Source organism: Ascidia mentula, chromosome 2 (genome assembly GCF_947561715.1).
Source record: "Ascidia mentula chromosome 2, kaAscMent1.1, whole genome shotgun sequence".
NCBI classification, from domain to species: domain Eukaryota; kingdom Metazoa; phylum Chordata; class Ascidiacea; order Phlebobranchia; family Ascidiidae; genus Ascidia; species Ascidia mentula.
This window is the reverse complement of record NC_138567.1, coordinates 4,650,299-4,676,480: the sequence shown is the minus strand read 5'-3', so window position 1 is coordinate 4,676,480 and position 26,182 is coordinate 4,650,299. Positions and strand designations below refer to the sequence as shown.

The 26,182-nt window shown below is 40.1% G+C and overlaps 1 protein-coding gene across 1 annotated transcript; it reads left to right on the top strand.

The window, feature by feature from the left end:
• Nucleotides 1-1,638: 1,638 nt before the first annotated feature.
• On the top strand, nt 1,639-25,824 carry LOC145888379 (stabilin-2-like). Its single transcript, XM_082979116.1, has 48 exons — nt 1,639-1,765; nt 2,042-2,130; nt 3,049-3,107; nt 3,355-3,470; nt 3,882-4,040; nt 4,319-4,414; nt 4,791-4,970; nt 5,432-5,562; nt 5,824-5,976; nt 6,240-6,487; nt 6,810-7,086; nt 7,608-7,811; nt 8,052-8,213; nt 8,419-8,610; nt 8,952-9,091; nt 9,459-9,613; nt 9,891-10,071; nt 10,404-10,561; nt 10,897-11,095; nt 11,383-11,554; nt 11,815-11,950; nt 12,101-12,207; nt 12,558-12,734; nt 12,844-12,974; nt 13,229-13,355; nt 13,607-13,825; nt 14,200-14,407; nt 14,774-14,929; nt 15,190-15,397; nt 16,307-16,527; nt 16,791-16,898; nt 17,239-17,396; nt 17,601-17,740; nt 18,181-18,331; nt 18,780-18,934; nt 19,195-19,278; nt 19,532-19,670; nt 19,797-19,943; nt 20,101-20,218; nt 20,706-20,826; nt 21,322-21,439; nt 21,806-22,028; nt 22,322-22,624; nt 22,796-22,875; nt 23,278-23,413; nt 23,734-23,946; nt 24,409-24,719; nt 25,015-25,824. Exons 1-48 carry the CDS (start codon nt 1,702-1,704, stop codon nt 25,237-25,239), a joined length of 7,755 nt encoding a protein of 2,584 aa, XP_082835242.1. The 5' UTR covers nt 1,639-1,701; the 3' UTR covers nt 25,240-25,824.
• The last annotated feature ends 358 nt before the right edge of the window (nt 25,825-26,182 follow it).

The window sequence follows — 26,182 nt, the reverse complement described above, 5'->3', positions numbered from 1 at the left end:
TACGCCAAGGCTGGGCCATACCAAGGTTTTTGAAGGTGCTACGTTATCTGCGCCGCTGATTGACGTCAACTTCCCATAGATTTAAGAAGAAATTCCTGGATATCGTAGATATTTGTTGCTAGAGGTCCGGTTTACTACCAGCGAGCCTACAACTGAAAACCGCTTACCTACCGTTGCTTGGTGACGACCACCACGGTTTGCTGTTCGGGGTTTATTTGATCAGCAGTTTGCGAAACCACAACGTTGATAACACAGTTGTTTGAGCAATGTGTGATGTATCATGCGGGTATGCTTGTGGCATAACTGGGAGTGCATTCTAAGTGTTTCTTAGATGGTTTATGCGAAAAACATCGCATGCATACCGAACAATAATACTTGATGATCAATAGCAGAGACCGTATTGCTTTCGGGGCTTAAAAATGCAGGAAAACGTTTCGTTTATACAAATGTGGTTACCTTGACAGTTCTTTGATAATTCTGTGAGCTTAGGGAAAAGGCTAAGGTTTAATTTAGCTTGAGGGAGAAAACGTTAGGTTACATTTCGCTTCATTTTGTTTCAAACCTAGTCGTCTGAATATTTCTCTTATATTTCTTTGGCGAATTCTCAGCGTGGTCATAGGTCGCCGTCAGCTGCGTGCAATGTTGTTTACACTCTGTGCGTGAATGGGTTACCCAGTTTTCACCTCTCCACGAGTGATAAACTTGTTTCCTGCGCCATGTGATGCACCGTTCTCCAAAACAAAAGATTGGTCATGTTTTCATAAAACTGCATTGACTTACAGTTTCGTCAGTCACTCAATGCATTGTATCGTTGAGCTTTAGCGAAACTGTTGGGGTCCGTTGTACATTCTTGAATAAAGTGCTTAGTCCCAGTAATCTGTGTTTAGGTTGGTAAACAACATATTACAATATGCTTCCGCGTTTGAGTAAGTTTCGCAATTGGTGCAGACAGACAAGATAAATAGAATATTGCCGCGTAAATTGATTGTCAGTTGCAGTACATTCAGTAACAATGACTGTGCTTGAATTATGGCTGAAACCAAGACAGGTAATCATTTAACAGACGTGTATGTGGTTGTTGTGGTAATGCTGTCTCGATTAAACTATAACTATAGTGTATATATAGTGCATTTTACTTGATGCCTGTACGACCACTCCGTTATTGCAAACTACATTCGTTATATTACGAATCTTTACAGCAAGATTCCTCTTATATTCGACTAAAAAGCAGTAGAAGCGCATGATTTCAACAGATTTGATAGTAGATCGAGTGCTTTTCAGGTTTTGGCGTCATAGCAAAGGGGAAAAACCCCATTGAGCTTATTGCTTTGCTGCACAGTGCAATGAGGAAATAAAGTCCAAAACTCGGAAGGGTTCTGTCGTATTTGCGGTCTCCATCTTGGCAGCAACTTGTGACTTCAGGCTTCAAGCAGAGAGAAATTGAGTTGTTTACTGGATTGAGTTTTGTTTGACGTTACGAAGAGATTACAAGAAAGCGTATTATACTATTTGCTTTGTTGTGTAATGCGGTGAATAGTTTCACTAATATGTTCTTTCAAATTCCATGCAATACGTAAACTTACCTTCGTCAGAAGTGTGACGCCCAAGTTAAGTTTTTTTTAAACCACTTTTAGTTTCTGTTTAGGTTTTAACTTTTTACTTTTTATCATTTTGATAACAGTGTGTAATTTGTATGTCAACATGATTGTGCCAAAGCTCGTTGGATTGTTCGCAGTTTTGTTCTTTATCCTATGTATCATCACAGGTCAGTTCTTGCAACAGTTACGGTATCGTATATGAACCTGTATATCACCTTTTAACGCACACTGTTTACGGGTTATTTAGGACTAATACTAAACGGCTCGTATAGTTGGATGTTGTGATTAAAATCAATAAGTTTGTTTTCTAGAAGTATTTGTCGTTTCTAAATACTCTACTACAGTTTAATGCTGTTTATTACTTTGTACTGCTATATGCTGATAAGCGTTTTAAATCAACTGTTGGAACGCAATTTAACTTTGGCGGGTGATTTTATACACAGTTGAGAGTTCTCCCGCGCAAAACAGATGCGACCAAACGAGGTCAGAGAGCATCAACACGGATTGTATAAGCTGCCGACGGAACATCAGAGTAAGTTACGTTGCGAATCGAAAGAGTTGTAAGTCGGGCCGGACATTTTGGACTTGGGGTGTGGATCAGGCCGAGTTAAGGCCCTGTATGGACTAAGGGCAGATGGGGCTAAGGTCGGGTTCAGGTTCAGGCTGGTTTTAGGCCTTAGTACAGGGGTGCACAACCTTTTTACTGTTGCCGGCCGCAACACACACACCACTGTGTGCTAACGGCCGCCACTGAATATACTGCTTTTCCAACGATATACGCCTGATAATTACGACAAGTTGACGTGAGCATTATTTGAAAGGAATGAAAATGATTCCATACCTGAAAAATGTGCACTATTTATTATTTACATTTGCCAAATTACGTATATTACAATGTAATAAAATGTCGAATTATTTAATGGCTGCCTTGTTCTTGCACGCTAGGTTCACGTCTCCATCAAAAAATAATCCACTTCCCATTTGGGATTAAACGCCATTTTCTCTTGTTTTAACAACCTTTTGCGTTTTATGACGTCACTATCCGTATTGTTGCGCTTTGTCTCGGTTGCGGTGGCTGCACCAGTTACTACTCGCTACAGCGAACGAATGTGAAATGGGCCGAATTAAAAGCTTAACTCTTGCGACCGCTAGAAAAACAAGTTTCAGAAGCAACGGCGGCCGCCAATACATATATTTTGATATAAATGTGCACGGCCGCAAAAAAGTGCGTCCGCGGCCGCAGGTTGTGCACCGCTGCCTTAGTATGTCCCAATTGCAACTCTCTAATTGCGTGACCTACTTACAGTACTATAACATGGTAAAGAAAAGTTGCTTCAAATGCTGCTTTATTTTCATGGCATTTTTCTTGCCACGCCGGAAGCGCACTTCCTTTGTTATTCCAGAATGTGATTGTTGTTGTCTTTATACTAAACAGAGGTATTGTTAACAGGCAAATTGTCCGGCGGGATATCGAAAAACGACCCGAGGGAAGGGACGCAGAGGATGCAGGTATGAATACTTCCCTTTTCCACATCGACTTCTATGCATTCGAGAATGCTGTTAACCGTTCAAAACCGCTCTTGTGTGTTTTAATTGCATATGTTAGTGTTAGACGTATACTTATATATGTACGCACATTTTGTGGGTCTGTCACCTCAATGTTTCAATACTTTTTCAACGTGTATATTCAAATGAATGACTGTTTGTTTTGAAACAGTCTTTGTAAGATTTTTATGCACATAAATTGCACATGAAGGTATAGAATTCAAGCCGGTTCGAGCACACGACCAGCCAGGGGTTGCCATCACACCTGTATTCGCATCATCAAAAAAACGGAATGCTGTGATGGATATTGGGGGCAAGACTGTCAAGGTTTGTAGAAACTTTCATTTCCGAATTTAATATCGATATCCTTTCTCACAGCTATAAATAGATATTTTTATAATCATACGCAAGTGTCTGCACAAAAACTTGAATATTATTAATCTAGAACGGGTTCACTTTACGTGAAACACAATTTGCGTGCAACTAAATATCTGGTTATTTGTTAAAACAAGAAACCTTAGTTCTTTACGTAGGCTATGAAATGAAATATTGAGGAACAGTATATTCTTTGAACATATGCGTTACGTAAACAACAATACCATGTAATAATGCCCACAGGTGACTATTTGTGTGTCAATTTATAGCAAGAATTTATTTCACAATGGAGATCGCTGTTTAGATTTGCATTAAATTAATTAAAGCACATGATTTCGTCACCTTTGAATATTTATTTCCTAGCGTGTCCGAAGGATCGGAGAGGTCAGATATGCGCTGGTCGGGGAATATGCAGTGACATGATGGCGGGCAACGGAACGTGCAAGTGCCGAGGAAATGTAGCCGGATCGACCTGCGAACTTTGCAAACTAGAAAATCAATACGGACCCAACTGCGAACAAAGTCAGTTTACTCGCCATTGTTTATCTGTCGACTTATTTACCTTTGAAGCACATGTTTGTATAAACGTATGTACCATCTTCTGTGGGCTGCATACAGATGGCCACTGGTTCGACCTATAAGGTTCCATCAGTGCAGCAGAGACCATATAGGTGGAAACAGTGGCCATGCAGCTTACAGAATTCATATTACTGGCTGCAATGTTTATTAGAATCTGTTGCAGCAGCAGCCCCAGAAGTTTCCCACATACTTTTTCTATATAACTTCTCATTTTTTAACAGATTGCTCGTGCGTCCACGGTAGATGTGACAGTGGTGTTGGAAGACCTGGTTCTTGTTCGTGTGAAAGTGGATATGGTGGTGCTTTGTGCAGCGTTGGTGGGTTATAACAAAATTGCGTATTGCGTCATCGTATATGACTTCAACTGTTGAAAAATTGGGAACTTAACGACAGATTGCAGATGCTGACCTTGCGATCACTTATACATTCCGTAATGAGAATATGCACGCAAAGCACTAGCTTTAAAAACAGGATCTGTCTGTCTGTTTTAAGAATATATATTTCGCCCCTTGGGCATCATCAGTTAGTTCATAGCAAGAGACATAACCATACAAGAATGTGAAAAATGTTTTGTTCAAATATAATCTATATCATTGTAATAGACTTTTTAAATGTTTTTGGGTCAGTCTTGGTCGTTCTACATTCATGACGGTATAAGTATTGTCATATAAAATTTATGTTTATTAATTTTAGTGTTGGCTGACTGCGCCACTCGAAACTGTCCAGCCAACTCACGTTGCCTTAACATCGATGGACAAATTCAGTGTCCGTGCAACCCTGGCTACGATGGAGATCAATGTGAACCCATCAACCCGTGCGAAGACAGCGCCGTAATCTGTTCACCTTACGCGAACTGCTCCCACACTGGCCCAGGTATGCGATGCTGCTGTTCTGGTAAAAAAAACATTAGTTTGGATATTTTGGCAGGATCTAGTTTATACGTAGGCACCCAAAGAGGGGTTCTAAACTTTGAAAATTGTAAAATATATGGCCAATTAGCTGCGGGAAGTGCACTCTTTTTCTTTGTGTAACGTCCTGTACATGGTGACTGTGACTCTGTACTATAGCTGCAGGTGGCTAGTTTACCAGCTAAACCAGAGCCAAAGTCACCAGTTGCACTAATGAGACCTTACAGATCGATCCTCTGGTCATTTTGACTCTTATGCTTCTGCATGCTGGGCAATATTTCTTCTCCACACATAGTGAAGTACAATTTTAACTCCATAAGCAAACTTTTTTACTGTACAAATTTGTATGTGACATTTCGCTTTGCTATTTGGTGAACACGGGAATCGAATTTGGACATTTGCACTAATTCCTATGTAACGTTGCAGCCAAGTATTCGTGCAACTGCAACCCCGGTTACTCGGGCGACGGGAAATGGTGTGGACCGATAGATCCATGCCAGACGAACAACGGGGGATGCCTCAACACAACCACCTGTAATTACACTGGACCCGGTCAAGTATGTGGCGCAGGACACCTTTTTTGCCGGTTCTGCCGATTTGCTTGTTTCGCTATAGCGTGAAAAATAGCGTTTCACAATAACCTGTAAAATCCCTACCAAAAAATAGCCCTGCTAAAACCATACAAAGGTATGTATGGAAGCACTATAGCTTTAGCAAAAAATCACCGTACCTTAGGTTTGTATCGAGTCGCATAAATTTTCACGTGTACAAGTTATATTGCGCTCGGTTAAATCGTCGCACATTTACATTCGTTGCAGTCGGAATGTCTGTGCAAGCCAGGCTACCAGAACCTGACTTCCTCTGGTTGTTCTATTGTTGATGTTTGCGGTCTTACTTCGAACACAACTTGCGACGCGAACGCGAACTGCACCACTGTGGATAACAACAACTTCATTTCCGTATCTTGTAAAGTGAGCTTATATAAGTCCCAAAACATTCACTAAAAATATTGCATTATTTTGTGTTTGTCAGCAAGCACCCTTTTCGGTTTTGTCAGCCATTTTACAATTGCCAAACACATCAGAAGATCAGAAATCTGAGAAAAGACACGTCTTTGTTGTATTTGCACACAGCTGCTATATACATACTCGTTTTGAATATGTAATCCAAAATTTGTCTCTTGAAAAAGATTGCATTCCTTGTATACAAACGTAAAGATGCTACCCTTTTATAGTGTCCAGTGGGATACATTAACGTCGGCCTCCATTGCTATAGCGACGTTTTCACCGAGATGCAAAAGGCCAATGAAAGTGGTCCCTTTGCCAACCAGTTGAACACTGCAATAGCCATGTTTCAAAGCACCTACTTTACCGACCTGTTCTTCTCCTTGATATCCTACACGTTGTTGGCACCACAAGACAGCGCGTTTGGACCTGAACTTGGTCAGCCCAACGCCTCTGAATTGTGGAAAGCCCGAGCAAGGTATTTTCAAATTTGGAATATATTGCCAGCTGTCCAAATTTCCAACGTTATTTTGAGGATATTTTTGAAACTAAACAGATCAGTTGAAACATTTCATATTCATAGAACGCTTGCAAAAGTAAATGTACGTCATGTGTTTTGCTTTCTGTGCATTTAATGTCGTTTCAGTAATTCGAAATCATAACATACGGATAAATTTAAAATCGTAACACGTATTGACACAAAAAACTCTTCAAAATTAAGTGTTTTATTTTCTGAATTTGCACATGTGCCATCATTATTTACCAAATCAAATGTACAGTTACTCATCACTTATATTTAGAGCCCACATTGTACCTGCACAAGTGATTGTGGACTTTCAGGCCGAGAGCGCCAAATCTTTGTATCCTCTTCTCGGTTCAAAGTTTTCCATAAAAGCTCTGAAGCCAATCGGACCTGACCCAAACCCAGACGATGAAACCACGGGAGTTTTTGCCCAACTAAACTTCGCCAACTCTTACAGGACTGGTGGGATGCTGGCTTCCAACATGTGGGCGTCTAATGGTGTGTTTTATGTCATTGACACCGTCCTGGAGCCACCTGAAACATTCCCCATTGCCGTAAGTTGTTGTTTATACCTGCTATCGGAGTATTTTTACTGCGTGAATTTCACTGTATAACTCGGATAAAGAATTTGACCTTAAATAATTTTGATTTTGTTACTTTTTTACAAATTAACTCCATTCTAGACGTAAACTTACAGTTTAGACCAATGGTTGTTGTTGCAATAACCCAATGGAGAGAGATTCCGGATGTTAATAACGAAACTGGCTGTTGTGTGACCACTGTTCATATTTCCATGAATGTTACTATGTAACGTAAAATTACGTTTTGTGGACCGTTTTGTGGATGGCCCGGAGATTTTCTTAAAAAGTTATCAAAATTAAAAAAACATAGTAATAAAAACGAAAATTTACTACGATAAAAGTATGCACTTTGAGACGTTTCTGAAACAAAATAGCCAGCAAAAAAAGTCCATTTTTTGGGAAAATTCTCAGTGTGGTACAAACTGTTATGATCGACCTAGCGTCACCCTCTTGCTGAATGCTTTCATATCCAACTTTCAGCTTTATTTACTCAGGGATTCGATGGCTCTTCCATGTCTCTTTTACAAGTCCTGCAATCGATTCCGGATGCCTCCAGCTTCCTCCAGATCTGGCAGAAAAGCTACATCACCAGTAATTGGTTCCGAGCCTCCACTTTTCAGTTTACTCTTCTTGTTCCGAGCAACGGGGCATTTGCAGCCATGTCGCCAGACGAAATAAAATCGCTTAACAATGATTTGGTAAAATTTTGTTTTCTGTTGGATTTCAAACAAATATTTTATATTTCGATGTTAGATTATATAAATTTCACCAACAAGACAAAGAAAAATGATTAGGAAATTATTTTAGGGTTTGCTGTTGTATTTTTGTGGAGCTTAAAAAGCATTTAAGCCTTAATAGATGGTCAGAGAAATTGTTTTTATTGATCAAATTTATATCCTAATATTTTGATTCATGCAGTTTTTCTTGTGTTTTCTCAGAATCGAAACAAACTTGACATGCTCTTGCGCCACCACGTGGTTCAACGTTCGTACGAGAGTACTACACTTGCGGGAGCTACACGACTGGAAACTTCCGCAGCCTCCCTACTGGTGAATGTATCAGAATCAAGCGGATTGATAATGATTGGTGACGGGGCGAAGGTGAGACTGATGCTGAATTTAGGCAAGATTTATAACAAAATGAATTCTTTATACATATTTTCCTTGTCATTACAAACACACTGTGTGTTTGGTGTTCAGATTTTATTTGCGTTAATATTCCGTTACAGTGTTTTGCAAATTAATTTCACTTCCGGCGTAATTTTAACAACCTTAAATTGTGACAAATATTCAACTTTGTTTGCAGATACTTGTCTCAGACATTGCCATAAGTGGTGGAAGTAATATCTACATGATAGACAAAGTGCTTATTCCTGACTTCATCAAGCCCCTCGTCAACAACTGGTGCACCAGAACAAATCAGGTACTTTCCCAAGGACCTTGCCAACCGTGCACCACAACTTTGACATGCCCAGATGGCGGAATATACAACACAAAGGTACGTAGTATTTCTACTCTGTTTAGCATGTACATAAACAACGTACCACTTTATATATTAGGTTCACAGGCTTCGCAGCCAAGGCATTGTAGCCAATCTGGATCAGACACTATTATTTACGTTAAATATTGTTTACTGGCAGTCCTACACACCTAAGCCTATTTCTATAGATACTGATGGTAAAGAAGTACATTTTTTATTTTACAAGTGTGCTTCCGGTTAAAAAATAATTAAATAATCACACAAAGATGCTGTTTTTCACGTGCAGTGATGCGAAAAAAATAGTTTACCCAACAACCGATGCCTTACTTACGTAACTAACAATGAAAACCATTTTGTAGAAATTTTGTTCAAGGGAAGTATCGATGGGATCAGGTTCCAGTGCATCCGTGGGCAACAAGATTGGTTGCCATGCGATTTGTTTGGTCAATATTTCGACGAGTGTATGTTGCACAGGTTACTACGGCCTTAACTGCCAGAGGTGGGTATTGGAATTTAGCTGAAATTTAGCCGACAAGATCGTTGTAAGTTACACCATAGCTGCATTGATGTGACTTATCAGGTGGAAAGAGTAGCCCTGTATACAGCTCACTTTAAAAAAAACATTATTGGCTCTATCGCTTATACGTGGGTATTGGATGGTCGTGAAATTTAATTTATTTGTTTATTGCTTTGTTGTATTGCCTTCGGTGATCGAGAAGTTATTCCCAAATAATTTATACACTCGATACTTTTCACTCGATACAATTGGTTGTGGGTTTTTAGTGTCAACCTGCAAGGTAACTGAGAGATTTTGTTTCCTTATTGCTCCTAATCCACATGCATACAAAAGTGTTTCGTATAATTAGTTGCCCCGGCCCTGTTGGTGAGCAGTGCGGTGGGAATGGACAATGTGACGATGGGATGAGTGGGGTTGGAGTTTGCTCCTGCAACCGAGGATTCAACGGTTCCGACTGTTCCTTCTGCACTGGGAGGAACCTCTTTGGTCCAGGTTGCGACATCAGTAAGTTTGAGTGCGGAGAAAATTGTTTGAAAACTTTCTTAAATAGATCGCTGCTTCATTTTTAATACTTGTTTCGATAAAATTAACATTGACTTGAGGAACTAAAATCTCTTCACTTTTACGTAGAATTACTCGATGAAACATGACAATAATCCTGCAATTTTCATTAAAACCAAGCCTGCGCGGTTCTAAGAAAGTCATTTTTATTTTACAAAAACAAATAGTATTTAGGCACCCTGTCTCTAATCCCATGAACTTTACTGTAAATCCATGACAGATTGTACTTGCGTGAATGGCGGGTGTGACAACCAGGTTAAAAGCAGAGGAATTTGTGTTGCGGGAACTTGTCTTGATGGTTGGGGCGGTGAGAATTGTGACCGCCGAGTTGTACCGTGTGGCGCCCGAGGTCTTACCTGCCATCAGCATGCTGTCTGTGTCGAAACTGGATCGGTGGAAAGGTGAGACCACTGCAGGCAACTTTATAAGTTTATAGGCTTGGTAGTCAAGGCATTGCAACGGGATGATCTTGCCAATCATGCGATTGTATAAAACATTGCTGCGCTATGTTGTAGATAGGAACGTTTCTGTCAAGAAGTATTTTTGATCTGAAACACTGGGAATCGAATTTAACTTACTTAAGCTGGAGCAATTTATGTATATGTTATGGCTAATATGCAATAAAAGTAATCCTTATCCATCTATAAGTTGACATTACACTCATCTTGATACTTTAATGCCTTTTTCAATGTCCTTTCCATGGCTCTCGACATGATATATTTACTCTGTGCAGGTGTTCATGCGATTTGGGGTACACGGGTGATGGGTTGAATTGTATTGAGTTTAACCCATGCACTGACAGCGACAACAGGGGAGGGTGCGACCGCAACGCAGTGTGTTTGTATTATGGCAAAGGGAACACGAGTTGCACGTGCAAGGAACATTACGAAGGTAACGAAACTGAGCTGCTTTTACATTGTCATGTTTAAACTATCAACGAATTGGTTGGTGGGCTGCATGCTTCATGCTGAAACCACGTTTTGTAGCATGTAATGATCGTTGAAGAAGCCGATTTTATCATATTTTAGTGTCACCTTTGTCTTTCTTTGTTTTATTTTTATGTAAAATTGTTTTATTGTTGGGCCTTTTGTTGGTTGGTTGTACATCCCAGTGTTTTTCACACGTTTTTGTGACAAGGGTAATATCCTCTTTTGAATTATTGTTCAATAAGGAACATCAACGATTAGCAAAAATAAGAATGATTACACGTAAAATAACATTATCAGGTGACGGCTACGCATGTACGGCAATAAACCCTTGTGACTCAAGTACAAGAGGGCGCTGTCATCAACATGCCGCCTGCATTTTCACTGAGCCTGGCTACAACGATTGCACGTGCAACGATGGCTACAGAGGGAGTGGATTGGTGTGTACGGAGATTAACAGTTGTTTGGAGAATCAGGGCGGCTGTCATTCAAGAGCATCGTAAGTTTTAATTTTCACTATTTGTCCGACTGATGGGTTGTCAGTTAAACCTTAAAACCCTGATAAAAATGCTTGCCTTATTTTGTACTTTTTAACTTTTTTAACGTTAAAAGAAGATTGGAAAATCTGTTTCGAGCGCCGTCTGTAATTCAATGCAAATGATGTTTTTCACTTAAACTCTCAATGAAATGATTGATGTTTTAATATGAAAACAGTTTACGGTAATAAATTGCACCTATTTCCATATCAATTATGTTTCGTTTTGCTTACGTGTAAATTCTGTTCAGATGCACGAGCACGGGACCAGGTACGAATGATTGCAAATGTATTTCACCGTACGTTGGGGATGGAAGACAGTGCGTTGGAACGATATTGCTCGAAATATCTGAACACCCGGAGCTTACGTTGTTGAAGCATTGGTCAGAGACGATGCCCAGTGTCCAATCCCTGTTTTATTCGGTATATTGCTCACCGCTCTAACACCTATAAGCTGCTGTTGATATGTTTAAAATTATACTGCACTATACGTATAAGTTCTGTAGATTATCCGGGAACTTTTAAGGGTTCCACTATTTCAGCAGCTAGGTTCATTCATGTTTCAGTAGCTTATTATTCAGAATTACAGATCCATTTTAACGTGGTAAATATTCATACGCAATTAACTTTCGCCCTAATCTTAAATGTTCATGATGTATAAAAACCAACCTTTCTAAACCTAGCTTGGAAATTTTCCGCACGTCACCGTTTTCTTGCCACGAAACCTGGCCTGGAACTCAATGAACCCGGCAGATTACCAGTTCTGGATAAATTCCGATCACCTTGCCGACCTCATACGTCATCATGTCGTCACTGGAGGTGAGCTCGTGCCACGACTTAGAAACGTTCTAGCGTTTGCATGTCGCAGAAAACATCAAGAGAAATGTTTTGTGTACTATGTCGTTTATTGCCACAGTCATGACATTTCGTGCTTGGTTTCCTGTATTTACTCATAATAATTGGGCGCAGACAAAGCCCTTCCGTCGTATCTCCTAAAGGGAAACACGAAGCTTGATACGTTGCTGCCGACCACCTTCATCACGGTGACAAACCAAACCTCGGGCGTAACAGAACAGGTATATGTTTATGTGTGGTTATTTTTTGCAAACAAAAGTCTGCTTTATGAGCTTATAGACTCCTGCAATTATTCGCTACAATTGGTGTTGCAAAAAAAAAGTTTTTTCTTGAAGAAAGAGTCTTGCTTGCTGGACGACACCAACTTATAGTTATGACTAGCGACAAAAAATTGATTTTAGCCTTTGGTGGTCGCTCCTTTAAAAACCTATGGCAAGAAACGTGTACGACGTCATATAATGTGTTGAGTTATTTCAGGCTTAAACTCTAAACAGTGTCAAACTAGCACTGATTGCATCATACACATTTAATCATTATGACTACGATATAACTACAGTTATGGTTTGTTTAGGATGTAGGGAGTAATACAACGTATACTGAGATGATTCCGACCCTTGGTTCCAACTATGCGAAAATCATCAATCCAGATCTTCGTATATTTAACGGCGTTGTACACGTCATCGATGACGTATTGCTTCCTCCCCGTGACGCAGTTCACAATCATACGTCACTCACGAAAGCAGTTCAGGTATTTTTTTTTGTAATTTTCCATAAAAATGTTGCTAAATTTACCTTTTTTCGTCGTAGAGTTGATGTCCGCTGCAGAAAAAAACGAGAATTGTGTTTTTCTTTTGTAGAACTCCACTGGTACGGATCTGGCAATCTTCAGCGTGTTTTTAAGTTCCCTTAACAGCACCGGAGTAATAAACAACATCACGGCAGCCGACAAACCCTACACCATATTTGCTTTGTCTAATGACAACTTTAAGTGAGTTTGTCAACAAGTCTATCGTTCACATGTACAGAATTTACCGGTTAGATAAATGCAATAGACGAAGCGAAACAAATTCAACTAATTTTTTATGCAGACTTGTACAAGTTTTAAACAATTGCATGCTTGTAGCATGTCTGTTGTATTGGCATAGTAATTGATCTCATATACAACTTAAGAACAAGATACAACTCCTTGACAGTAAAACTCACTATGCAACATTTTAGCTGAACTGTTTTCCTGTACTGTAGCCCTGTTGATCTCTCAACTGACGCACAACGTGTGATGCAATATCACGTGATCGTGGGGAAGCTAATCCGACTTAAAGACATACAGAGCGGACAACACGAGGCTACGCTTGCTGGGAGTGGTTACCAGGTGCTAAGCACACTTATTGAAATTGGTGCTTTGACTGGTTGAATTGAATTTTGTAAACGGCTGTAGCAAAAAAAACTTATTTGTATCATTTTGCGCAAAAAATTAAACCAAAAGAGTTATCGAGTCAGGCGCCCATGTGAAGGTGCCGATTTCCTCACGGATAAACAATCACCCTCTACCATAGGACCGCAGTCCGTCGCAATGGGAGGTGAAAGTTTCATTAATATTTTGTTTCTGCAAAATCTCCACAGATAACTCTCACTCGTATGCACGGGGGGGTGTTTGTGAATGGAAAGCAGACGACACGAACCGACGTGAGAACAATGAAGGGGATTGTGCACGGGTTTATCGACTCACCTTTGACCCCACTCAAGAGCCGATGTGAAAAATCTCGCTCCCGCTTGTTGAGAACTCCGTGCTTGCCTTGTCTTCTCAACTTTCCTTGCCCGGATGAATCGCCTGCCTCCATGGTCAGTAACAGAGTAATTTCAGTTGGTTGAACTGGAGAGAAATTTGGATACGTTAAGCCGGTTCCCAAACTGCGTGCGTCACAAAGCACTGGTGGTGCGTCGTTGTTAGTTTTCCACCAAGAAACAATTTAAACAAAAAACTTAGATTTTGAAAGTAACTAATTAATTCTGCCTTCTGGGACTACAAATTGTAAACAAGAAATAAATCGTCCTGGTAGAATTATACGCGAAAAAGTTTAAGAACCACCGGGTTAGGCAAATCTTCTTTGCCCGGGACCTTATGCTCGAAATGTAACATGTGTTGCAAAAGTCCTACCATGAAAACAAACGGTTTAGTATGTTTTAAGACGAATACATTTTTTGTCTATCAATAGATCCGCACCAGCCACTGCCTCTTCGCGAGGTTTTTAAGCCACCCGAGTTTGCGTTCGGGAATCGGTTGTCGCAAATATTGCCAAGTGACGACGACCACGGACGAGTGTTGCTCCGGTTTCTATGGCAACGACTGCGAGCCGTGTCCGGGTGGCGTTGGCAACGCTTGCTTCAAACACGGAACCTGCTTCGACCGAATTTCAGGCAACGGTGAGTTTGTTGTGTGTGTTTTTGGTTCTCGATCACTTGAACAAGCAGCTGTTTACAGAAAAGAGCGTTTGTCTGTTGCAAGATTGACGTTTGTTGCCAACTATTTGATTTCGAAGCTTTGTATTCTTAAATTATGTGGCTAACTACTATAGTTTCTGGTACAATTCTTGTGACTGAGCAATTCGGGTGATACTATTCGCATCCTTAGCTGCGACAAAGCTATGTGGATGCATGGTAATAATGACGACAGTTTATACCAAGACACTTTTACGTTTCCATGAGAAATGTTTTCGAGTTCAAAAACCAGATCTTTCAAACTTTCCCAAACTGCCCGTGACCAAGGAATTTTCTTCCACTGTGTTGCAGGCACTTGCTCATGCACTAACGCCAAGTTTTCGGGTCTTGCGTGCGACGATTGCGCTCCCGGTCTTTTCGGTGCTGATTGCGGATCGAAATGTTCATGTGTTAATGGAACTTGCGACAGCGGAATGAAGGGCACTGGAAAGTGTATTTGCGCACGAGGTATTTTAACGTAGAATTATGATGTGAGTTGTGTCCTTGCACTATGATCTGTGCTTTGATACCATATCAGCAAAATGTATCAAACCAACGCTAATCTAAAAACATTTCAAATTTGCGAATTCCAAATAAGCTTTAAAAATTACCCGTAAATTCCACACAAACATTTAAAATTACTCGTAAATTACATGCAAGCAATGAAAACTAGTTATAAACAAGCTTAGTTACTTCTACAACCAATTTTAGTGTTTACAAATACTCAGGGTTCACCGGGCCTAGATGCGACCAACCAGTCCCAACTTCGGACGCCTGCAACAGCGCTTGTGACTCCAGTGCAATTTGTACGATGAGCATTCCGTCACCCAAGTGCGTATGTGCGGGTGGCTTCTCTGGAGATGGTACGAGCTGCACTCCCATCAACCCCTGTCTCAGGAAAGATTTTGATCGCTGTCATAAGTATGCATCTTGCGTGTAAGTATAATTTTCTAAAAAGTTGATCCCGGTTCGTCAGATTTATCGATAAACTGGAACTACCGTCATAACTGTGTTTGAGTCTTCTAATCGTTTATTGTAAATTTTTCTGGCCTTGTAGTCAAGCTGGATCGGCCACATTTTCCCTGGCATTTGGAATGAGATCGTATTTGTGACGTTTATCTTATACCTTGGTCACATTTTACTCGTTTCACCACTGAGCTCTGTCGGTAGACGATTGGCCTGGTAAGCCAAAGGGTCGCGAGTTCAAACCTCACCGAAAGCTTGATTTTTCCGATCTCATTCCAACTTGTCGGGAAAATGTGGCTGATCCAGTTAGGCCACAATGCCTTGGCTGCTGTGCTTGCGAACATTTATTTCAACTACCGAGATGTTAATTAATATATGTTGCCAAAACAGTTGTTGTGGTTGTAGTAATTGAAATTATCGTTTAACTGTAGCGCGAATGTATATAATCCCTGAGCACTTACATTGTTTGGGTGAATCGCACATAAATACATTATTTTTTTTTTGTGTACTTTGAATCCCAATGTTGTCTTTATGGCCAACAAAGACTAAACAGATCGTATAACAATTCCTGCATGTAATCACAAGTAGTTAGTTTGACGATGTTCATGATATATATATATATATTTAGAATATATTTTCTTTTTTATGTTGTGCGTTGTTTGTGTTTTTAGCGATACCGATGATGCTTGTAAATACAGGCAAAATATTTATACCATAAACATCGTCAAACAAACGACTTAGGATTACTTGCAGGAATTATTGTATTTAGGTGCTGTTTAATTGAAGATTTAGAGAATACATCCGTAAATAACGAATATTATGGAAGATATTTCGATATGTACTGCATTGTTTTCACACAACCCTTTAACTGTTTATCAGACACCGCGGGCCCGATCAGTATGCGTGCAAGTGCAAAAGTGGATTTCAAGGCGACGGAACTTACTGCTATGCGATCAATCCATGCCAGGGAAATACAACGGATTGCGACAAAGACCACGGTCTGTGTCACCATACAGGCCCAAACCAATACCACTGTGTGTGCAAAGATGGCTATGCTGGAGATGGCAAGATGTGTGCACCTGTTGATCCGTGTACAACAAGTAAATATATCGGTTATTGTGGTTAGTCGGACCTCAAATGTGCCTTTTTTCGAATGAATTATACAACATACGGTAGCGCTGAAACCGAAGTTGGTAACAGAAAAGTGAAGAAGATATTAATGAATACTTGACAATGTTGACAATAGTATGGGCCAGTATCTTCATTCTAAGAATATGGATAATTTAGTGTAAAATATGAAACAACTCGTAAAATCCTTATTTAATTTGTTAAATTCCGTTTTTGGTGTTCATTTGTTTCACAGACAACGGTGGCTGCCATCCCTACGCAACTTGCCTCAAAAGCGGCCCAGGAACGAGAACTTGCACCTGTTACGCAAACTACATTGGGGACGGGATCAATAAATGCATTGGTAAGAGGATCGTGCTTCTTTATATGATTGATTGTCACACGGGGCCTGGCGACACTATTGGTTTAGCTTTTGCTTGGCCATAATAGTGTTTCCATCTTGTTTTCACTGGTTGGTTTCACCTATTTTGGTGCCCAACGAATTTGGGTCATTGTTTCGAGTGAGGGTGGTTGTCGTTGCCTGGTTTTCACTTAACTGTTTTCAAATGTAAAATATAAATAAGCATAGAGCCAACAATATGAATTTGTGAGCTGCGTACAGAGGTTATTTGGCCGGCAAGATCGTCCTTAAAAGATAAAATAATACCTGGTTATAAAAGAATACCTGGAACTTCTCGTTTTAGGTTCAATTTACCAAGAATATTTAAATGACGGACAAGTGACGTGGTTCCTTCAAGGAAGCATGGTTCGTTCTGTGCTCGACTCGCCCGGTCCTTTGACCCTCTTCCTGCCATATTATATGTCGGATGAGAGCAGTGGATATACACGCAATGACACCCAAGTGAGTTTATTTTTTTGCGAAATGTTTATTCCAATAATTACAACAACAATTAAAAATTTTGTGATTATTATTGTTTATTTGTGGCTACAACCGTAAATATAACACAAAAAGGTTTTAAATCAATAGTATGGCTAGTACAGATTTTTCCATTTTGAACATACCTGACAGCGTCAGTAACGAATTGTCCATAAATATTGTCTGCAGTTTTATTTGAATCACATTGTCGGATGCGGGGAGTTTAATATCTCCGACTTGCAAACAGCGGGCAGAGTCAAGTCCATGGTTGGAAATCCCATCAATATAGAGTCACGTGATGGCTCCATCTACCTCAACGGAGTCATTAAGTAAAATTTATGTTTCTTATTAATTTTTTTTATTACGCCGGGATTCGAACCCTAGATATCCTGGCCACAAATCCTGATCAGGTTTTTCTTGGTACAGGCGTCGGGCGCCTTGACCGATGCTGTCATATCGTTTGTGAAAGTATTTGTGCCGAAACGAATATGTACACAAAGCACTGGCTTTTGACAACATAGGATCAGCCTAACTGGAATATATTTTGCCCTGTGGGCATCTTCACACAAATGATGTAAAAAGCGACTTTATTCAAATAGAAAAACAAAACGGCGAAACAAAGTTATGAATTTTTTTGGTATTAATAATCGACTTTCGCTTTTTTTGATAGTTTTGTTTTAAATATTTTTATCACGTTTTATCTATCTAACCAAACCAACTTACTTTACTCCGGTTTAACACTTAGTCCGCGTGTCCTCGGCTTTTTCAGATTGGGATTGCCTCGTGTTTTTGCCAATGGTTTTGCTTACCACATCAACCAGAGTATCGCACCACCCCCGCCTATATCCAACTCGTCACGGAATCAATTCACAAGCAATGCGATGCTTTTCAAGAATCTTGGTTTTAACGAGTTTGCTAAGGTAATACCGTCGAGGCCGTGGTTCCATACTTGAGACACACTCATCCGAACAACATGACCTTTTTAGAGATATTATAGGTCTGGAATTTTTCAGTGTTGAACTTTTTTAGACACTCTTACACTCTTACACTTTACCTTAATTCGTTTTATCGTCAGTGCAACTACTGAAAGGCAACATAGTGGGGTTATATTGGTAAAAAAATTATAAAGCCCTACAGACAGTTGAACACTAAAAACACTAATATTGGTAATATGGTAACCACTGGTTTAAGGGATAGTTTTTTCGGGTTTCAGCGCAACTTACTCGTTTCGACAGTAATAGGTCTCGGCTTTTTGGAGCCCGGTGGACATTGCTGGCAGTGCAGTCACACTATTTAGGGTTATACAGACAACATTATGTGCATATACGTGAATATATATAGCCTGCCTCACTTCAATCATTTATGTAGCTATTAAATCGTTCTGGGATGTTCAACTTGCTTGGACAGCAAGTTCACGGTCGTTGGACGATATTCGTTCCCACCGATGACGCATTTAACAACCTGTCCACTTACAAGCAAAGACAACTGGTAAACGACAACAGTGCAGCAATGGAATACGCAAAGTATGGATGATATTTTTTTGAAAAAGATTACATCTTGTGTGTTGTTTTTGCTGACATCGAATTAAATTAACTTATTAACTGTAAAATAAGTATACAAGCCACTGAGTTGTCATTCACTGTCATACTCTTCTGTATACAACCACAACGAAGCCGCTAATCTTGCGATGCCAGTAAGAATGTATCGTTGTTTAACATTTGAATACCTATTAAAATTCGTCTTCTTTTGTATCGAAAACGTAAACCTGTCTCCCATTCCTCAGATACCACCTGGTTAGACAAAGTTTTCTTTCACCTAGCGACGCCTCGTCATCAAAACAGGAGTTAACAACAATGCAGGGTTCGGAGTAAGTGGTTAAAATCCTTTCACATTCCGTGTGAAGTTAAGAAATCTGTGTTGTAAACGTTACGAACTTAAACAATTTTTGAAATATTTCTCACGAATTTTATATGGGATGGAAGAAACACTTACATTTCTCGCGTGTTTAAGATTTACGAGAGAGAAAAAAACAAATTATATCCTCACAATGTTTAACTACATCTAAAAACATATTTCTGTAATATCTGCTCAATTCATTTACTGTATAACGTCCATTCCAGTGTTACCATGGGTTGTTCGGCCGACAAGACAGGATCATTGCGCATTAACGGCGGTGAAGCCAGAATAGTTCGCTTTCTGGCACGCAAACTCTACTCTGCCGATCTTGTCATGTCCTCGGCTCTTTACGTCATTGATAAGGTAAGTTACCTCACCTCATTGCTTCGACCCTTGCAATGGATAATGCATATTATGGCAGGTTGGCCTAACAATCGGTACATTTGTCCTAAAAACGTTAACATGCAAAAACATCTGTTTTCATTGTAGGTACTTACCCCATCCTCCGTCGGCGGTCGCTGTGACGTCAACAAAAACGTCACAATGTTATCGGGTTGTACGTTTTGTCACAGTGTGATGGGATGCCCGACGGGGATGGTGAAGATTGGTGTGAAGAGTGGAGTGCAGTGTACCGCGGTAAGCTACGTGTTTACCAATGTTGCAAAAAACGTTTTTTTTATGACGCTGAGCTGATACTGCCTGAATGGTGACATTGTAACTTAAACATATGCCCGGTATGACTGTGGGTATGGTGTTATGAAACTTACATATTCATGACAATCATGCTGTGCAGCTTAAAAGCCCGAATGGAGTCCGACGATTTTCTGGGTGTAAATCGATCTGTACAACTTACAGCGTCACAAAGAAGTGTTGCGACGATTTCTATGCCAAGGATTGCCATCCATGTCCAGGTACGTCACTATTTATAACCAAGGAGCGTCACACTGCACTGTGATTTTATGCGTACTACAAAAAAGTAGACCCTTTAGCCAGGGTTTTACCTTGTTGTCTAAATCTCATACAAGCTGTGTGGAAGCAACGCAGTTTCCTTTTCGACGAAAATACTTTTTTCGGCTTTTTGCTAACTCGAAAACTGCTTCAAACTATTTTCACCAAGTCCATGTCAATTTAACAACAAAGGCAGAATATGAACCAGTTCTTAACCATTTTCTATGGTCCACATGCGTAAAAGTGCTGGACAATTTGCTCATATTTAAGGTTATAAACGGCCTAATTAAGATAAATAACTCTTAATCCATGTAACTGAAAACCAAAGGCAATGTGCAACAAGTTACACTGATTTATACCAAGTGGCTCAGATTGAAAGATCTAATAGCCCAGATTTCGCCCCGCGGTACGCAGTTTTCAAATGTTTGTTGAAAATCAAATTTTGTTCAGGCGGAGTTGATAACGCTTGCAGTCACAACGGTCAATGCAACGACGGAATTAACGGAACAGGAAAATGTACTTGTGATCCCGGATACGAAGGTTACGCGTGCGAAAAATGCGAAACGGGACGGTGAGTTTTTCTTACATCGGGACAAAACGTCATGAAATGTCTAATATCGGTGCAAACAAAATCTGCTGAATGGCCAAATGATCTGTAAACATAAACATAATATTGTTTGGAAAAATCTTGTCGACTCGATAAATACGCCAGCTTGATAACCCATGTACTTACAAATATCACAGTAATGTTTCATGCAATGGTATGATTGGCAAATCGCTCCACTGCGCAGGTCCTTACTTGGCGATCACAGCTATCGTATCGAGATCATTAAGTTTACAGGCATGTCTGGGCTGCAAAGCTTGTAAGCCTAATAATCTACATACAAATACGTTACGCCATACCTTTACTTATGGTGGAGTTTTACTATGAACAATACTGTTTTAACGAAACATATGACGTGTTGTATCTACCGGTCATACACTGGATATTAATATGTTAAATTTTCCATAGGTGATAAGGTTGTTCTTGCGTGTTTGTTCAATGTATTTTTCCGTTGTTGTACAGTTTTGGATTCCAGTGCGAACCGTGCAAGTGTTCGTTACATGGGACGTGTACTGAAGGATTGCGAGGAGACGGAAGTTGCTTCTGTGATGAAGGATATACAGGAGATATTTGCGATAAGGTATATAGATCCATGCAGAGTGGTGTTCTAATTTTGATGCAGAGTGGATGCAGAGTGTGGATAAAAAATGATAATTTTGCGAAAAATCCTTTGTCCTTTTATTTCCATTGTCTTTTTTTGGAAAATTTTAAAGTTTGCGAAAAAAAACAAAACAAAGTAATGCAGATTTTATTAACATGAAACCCAAGCCTATTTTCGTTTACACAAATCAAGATTGACCAAAACCAAAACCAGCATACTTCGAACAAAATTTTGTCTTAAAATCTTTTGTGAAGAATTATCGCACATTTAAATCCGTGTGGCCGTACAATAAACAAATTTCTTTCAATAAATTTTAATGGTTTGACCATGCCCCTGTTTGCAAAGAAACTTGTCCATCCATCAAACTGCACAACACCCTGTGTGTCGAACGCTGTGTGCGTGGAGGACGGGGTTTGCATTTGTCGACCAGGATACGTCGGGTCGGGAACGGAAATATGCGAACTGCTCGACCTCTGCCAGGAGAAACCAAACGGAGGTTGTTCACGTCATGCTAGATGTCAACAAAACAACATGAAGGTCACGTGCACATGCGCACCTCCATACGTTGGTAAGTCGCCCACAAGAAATCATGTATTTTTTAAAAATTCATCTGCAAAAAAGAGCTGCAGACAGGTTGTATACACGCACTGTTTCAAACTGTAAGGTCTCATCAGTGCAGCTGTTGACTGTTGCACTATGTTTGCTTTTACATTAGCAAGCACACAAATTTGCACTTTGTGGTACCTTTCAGTCAAGTTTGTAATTTAATTTCAAAATTTTTGGTTGTATTCGATGTTTATGTTATATCTTCCAGCTTTCGGTCTTTCAACATTCAGACAAAGAAAAATGTTCTTTTTCCAGGCGACGGATTCGTGTGCGAGGGCACTGATCCGTGTAATGACGTGGCCAACCCGCCCAATTGCCACTCACTGGCCAGGTGCGTTTATGCCGGACCCGGCCAGACTCGATGCGAGTGCCTACCCGGTTACCGTGGCAACGGGGTGGACCGTTGCGAAGTGGACACCCAGTGGTCGCAGCAGGAAAACAGGCGATGCGCGGTGAAGAATGGAGGGTGCTCACAGAATGCAAATTGCGTGGATCTGCCACAGACTATTTTGCAGCAGACTGCCAAAGTGAATTGTACCTGCAAAAAGGGTTACGTTGGTAAGTCCATGCAACACCAAGGCCGATTTATATTTGACATTGGGGCAGTTTCCAAGAACTTCCAAGTACGGCTTTTTAATTCCAAAGCACTTCAAAATCCGATCTAAAAAAAATTAATTTAAAATCTTATGTAGGAAATATTGTGTATTCACCAATCGTATTTATGTCCAGGGGATGGACTTACTTGCAACGGAAATGTATTCCAAGTACTGAGTCAAGCAGATTATGGGATGGGAAAATTCTACCACATGGTGAGGTGTTATAATATTCTACAATTGTTGTTTTCTTGGGTAGAAGTTAAGCAAGGGTGCACATCGCTGCAAAACTAACCCGACATAAATAACCTGATAGACATGACATTTTCAGACCTTACTAAAAAATGACCCCTTGAGCTAAATAGCACGGATGGGCAACCCCTAGCAGATGTGCCATAGTTACAACTATAGAGCTGAATATTTGAAATCCAAGAGGTCATAATCCAATATAGTTTCAATGTAATTAAACTGTAAGTCTTCAACATTTTGACATACTGTAATTAGTTAACAGACTCATTGCGTTTAAAACGTCCCTATACGCTAAGACATTTAACTGCCCTTTCATATAATCCATACATAGTTGATAAATGTTGCGAGCAATCCGCCATATATTTTCAGATTATCCGAAGCGGAAACATGCAGCTGATGTTTAAACTAAGAAACGCCCCCAATATAACTTTATTCGTTCCGGAGGACAAAGCCTTGTCTTTCAAAAGGCTGAGGTATAGGGTTTTAAAACGTCACGTAATTACAGGTAAGTACAAGGACATCGTATGTAGGCGTTTTATTGTAATTGAAAATATTGAAAGGAATTGATTATTTTTTTAATGGTTCCGTAACAAAAAAAGTTATTTGTTTCGACAAACTTTTCCGCAATATTTTATTGCCGTAACGTGTTAATTTTACAATGGTTAACCGAAATATTGTCACTACTTTTTGGTTAGAAATAGTCACCGTTTTTTAAAGTTTGGTAAAATGACAAAACTGTGGTATTCAAAAATTTGGTAAAGTGGACTTACTTTGACAAATGACTTATCAATACACCCCAACATTGACCCATACTCTTTTTCCAAGGTCATTCATACACTTCATATGACCTTCGCGATCTTCGGCTTGTCGTGACCGACTCGCAAGCTCCGATGCCACTCCAGTTACTTGGAAACGATCTCTATATTAGCGGGGTCAAAATTACCAGGCCTGACATCTTTGCTACCAACGGGGTGATTCACACGGTTGAGGCGATTTTGCCGGCAAAGCCACAGAAGATTTCAACGAGCACTTCAACAGGTGAATCGCTTTTTTACAAGGATTTGTTTTCGTCCTATTTGAGTGGAAACTATTTGTTAATGTGTGTTTGAGTAAGCACTGGAATTGCCAAACAGTTCTTATGGGCAACAAAGACTTGGTTTCTTGGTAGATTTTTGCAATAAAAGATAACTTTGAGAAAAAAGTCAATTGTCGTTATGCGCATTAACTTTTCCTTGTTTGCTTCATCATTTGGCTTAAATTTTGTCATGAGTTGCACGCACATTTGGCCACTACCAAGCCCTACGATAAGTCGGGGGTGCACCCGGTGCGAGGTACTATGGCCCATTATCAGTCTAGGGATAAAAAAAACTCATAAAAAGTCCTTGCATCGACATATGGCTCCTGCCCATAACAATAGGATAAACTGGAAAGGCGTATTTAAATTCTCCAACATCACAAGTTTAAAATTTTTACCAACGGCCACGTTACATTTTCTTGCAGTTGCATCGCCTGCTGTATCCCCGAGTAAAACGGCTAAAACCAAAGCGCCCCAGAAACCTACTCCGAACACTAACAAACCGATTGATGGGGGAGGTCTTTCAACGCAGACCTCATCCGTTTTACCCAACGTTACAAACCCATCTGCATCTAAGAAAACCTCCAAAACCCCGTCAAAAAATGCCCCGGCTCCATCGTCGGGTAACGGGGTGAAAGTTGGAGTGTCTGTCGGCATTGTGCTCTGTGTGCTTATCGTTGTGATTCTGGTTTATTGGAAGAAAAGCAGGAATACGTTCGTCTTCAGGCCGTTATCTGTAAGTACACCGAGTTTTTTACAGTTGTTCATGTTCGTTTTGTTTAAAGTTGTGTGAGCTGTTGACATGCGTTTGAGCAACTATTGAACTTGACAGCCATCAATAAGTTCATGAATTTGAACCATTTTCTCGTCGGCAACCCAACCAGCAGTTGTAGAACTTTTTCTGATAGAGGAGTGTTTATGCAGCTAACCCTATAATACAACGATTCAGTCTCCACCTACTCCCTATAGAAACGAATCCTGATTAGGAACCCCCTGATGCGTAAAGTGGTTAAAAATAACTTGAATGACAGGAGAGGTCTCGTCTCGCGAGCAGCAAGAGCGAAGACGCATTCGACGATCCTGTGCCAGGATTTGGGATGATGAACCCAGCTTACGACTCAACCGCATTCCACGAGGATCTCTCTGGCGCTCCTGCAGATGAAGCCGTTACTCCTAATCCAATAGCGTCGCCGCTGGAAGCAGAAGAGCGAGCGGAAGAGGAGGCGTTAATCGCTTTTAACGATATCGCCGATTAAGCCTTTATTTAAAGGATCTTTCAAGCGAGCTAGCAGCATGCTGCTCTGGCACGGAGATATAGCAAATGTGGGTTTGCGTTTTTTGTACGTTTATTGTTACCACATCTGCACAAAAATTCATCCGTTGCAATGTCGATCTAATCTCCCCCAATCTGAAAACATGCGTGAATTTTGCGTTTTAGTTGGTATGTGCTTCTTCACCAAATGAAATGGTGCAATTTTTCCTTACTCTCAAGTTTTTTGTCCTCTACTGTACAGTTTACAGCCGCATCATAGTTATCTACCTGTTCTTCATTTCCAGTATCTTGCCAGATACCATATATTTGCATTTGTTTTATACACACTGTCACATACCGAACAATTTTCAATTTTCCGTCCTGCGTTTACAGTTTTAAGAAACGAATCGTTTTCATTTATATTCGCCACGTTTGTTTTACCGGTTGGACCTACCAACAATCAGATGAATTCCCAAACAGTTTTCATTGTTTTATACCGCAGGCTTATATTGTATTTTATCAATTCTTCGTGTATGTATTTAATTTCCATCATTCACGTGGCCCAAAATAATTCCTAATATTTGCCAACAAACTGATCAGACCACAGTTTACCTGCTTTGAATTAGAACAGGTCTCAGAAAATTCCACGTGTTGCGTAATTAAAATCAGCATGTTTTAGATACAGGCACTTGCTAAAACCCGAAGAAACAACTTCCCACCAAATCATCCATTTACGTAATGCATCCAAAATGATGGTGGTTCGAGATTCTGTAGCACATTTCTATGAGGGAAAGGTCGTCTTTAAAACTAAAAGATTTATACCGGTGCTGGATAATCAGTGGTGGGATTCAGCCGGTTCGTGGTTCTTGGAATTTAATGACCAGCGCAAACCTGCTGTCACTTAAAGCACTGTATTTCCGAGATTACTATATGACATACTGCTGGTA

Bases quoted from the DNA above. Each gene is read 5' to 3' on its own strand.
- LOC145888379 (XM_082979116.1), top strand. From the start codon at position 1,702: ATGATTGTGCCAAAGCTCGTTGGATTGTTCGCAGTTTTGTTCTTTATC. The intron at 11,555-11,814 runs GTATATTGCTCA...TTCTAAACCTAG, and splicing joins TCCAATCCCTGTTTTATTCG to CTTGGAAATTTTCCGCACGT. The intron at 12,735-12,843 runs GTATTTTTTTTT...TTTCTTTTGTAG, and splicing joins CACTCACGAAAGCAGTTCAG to AACTCCACTGGTACGGATCT.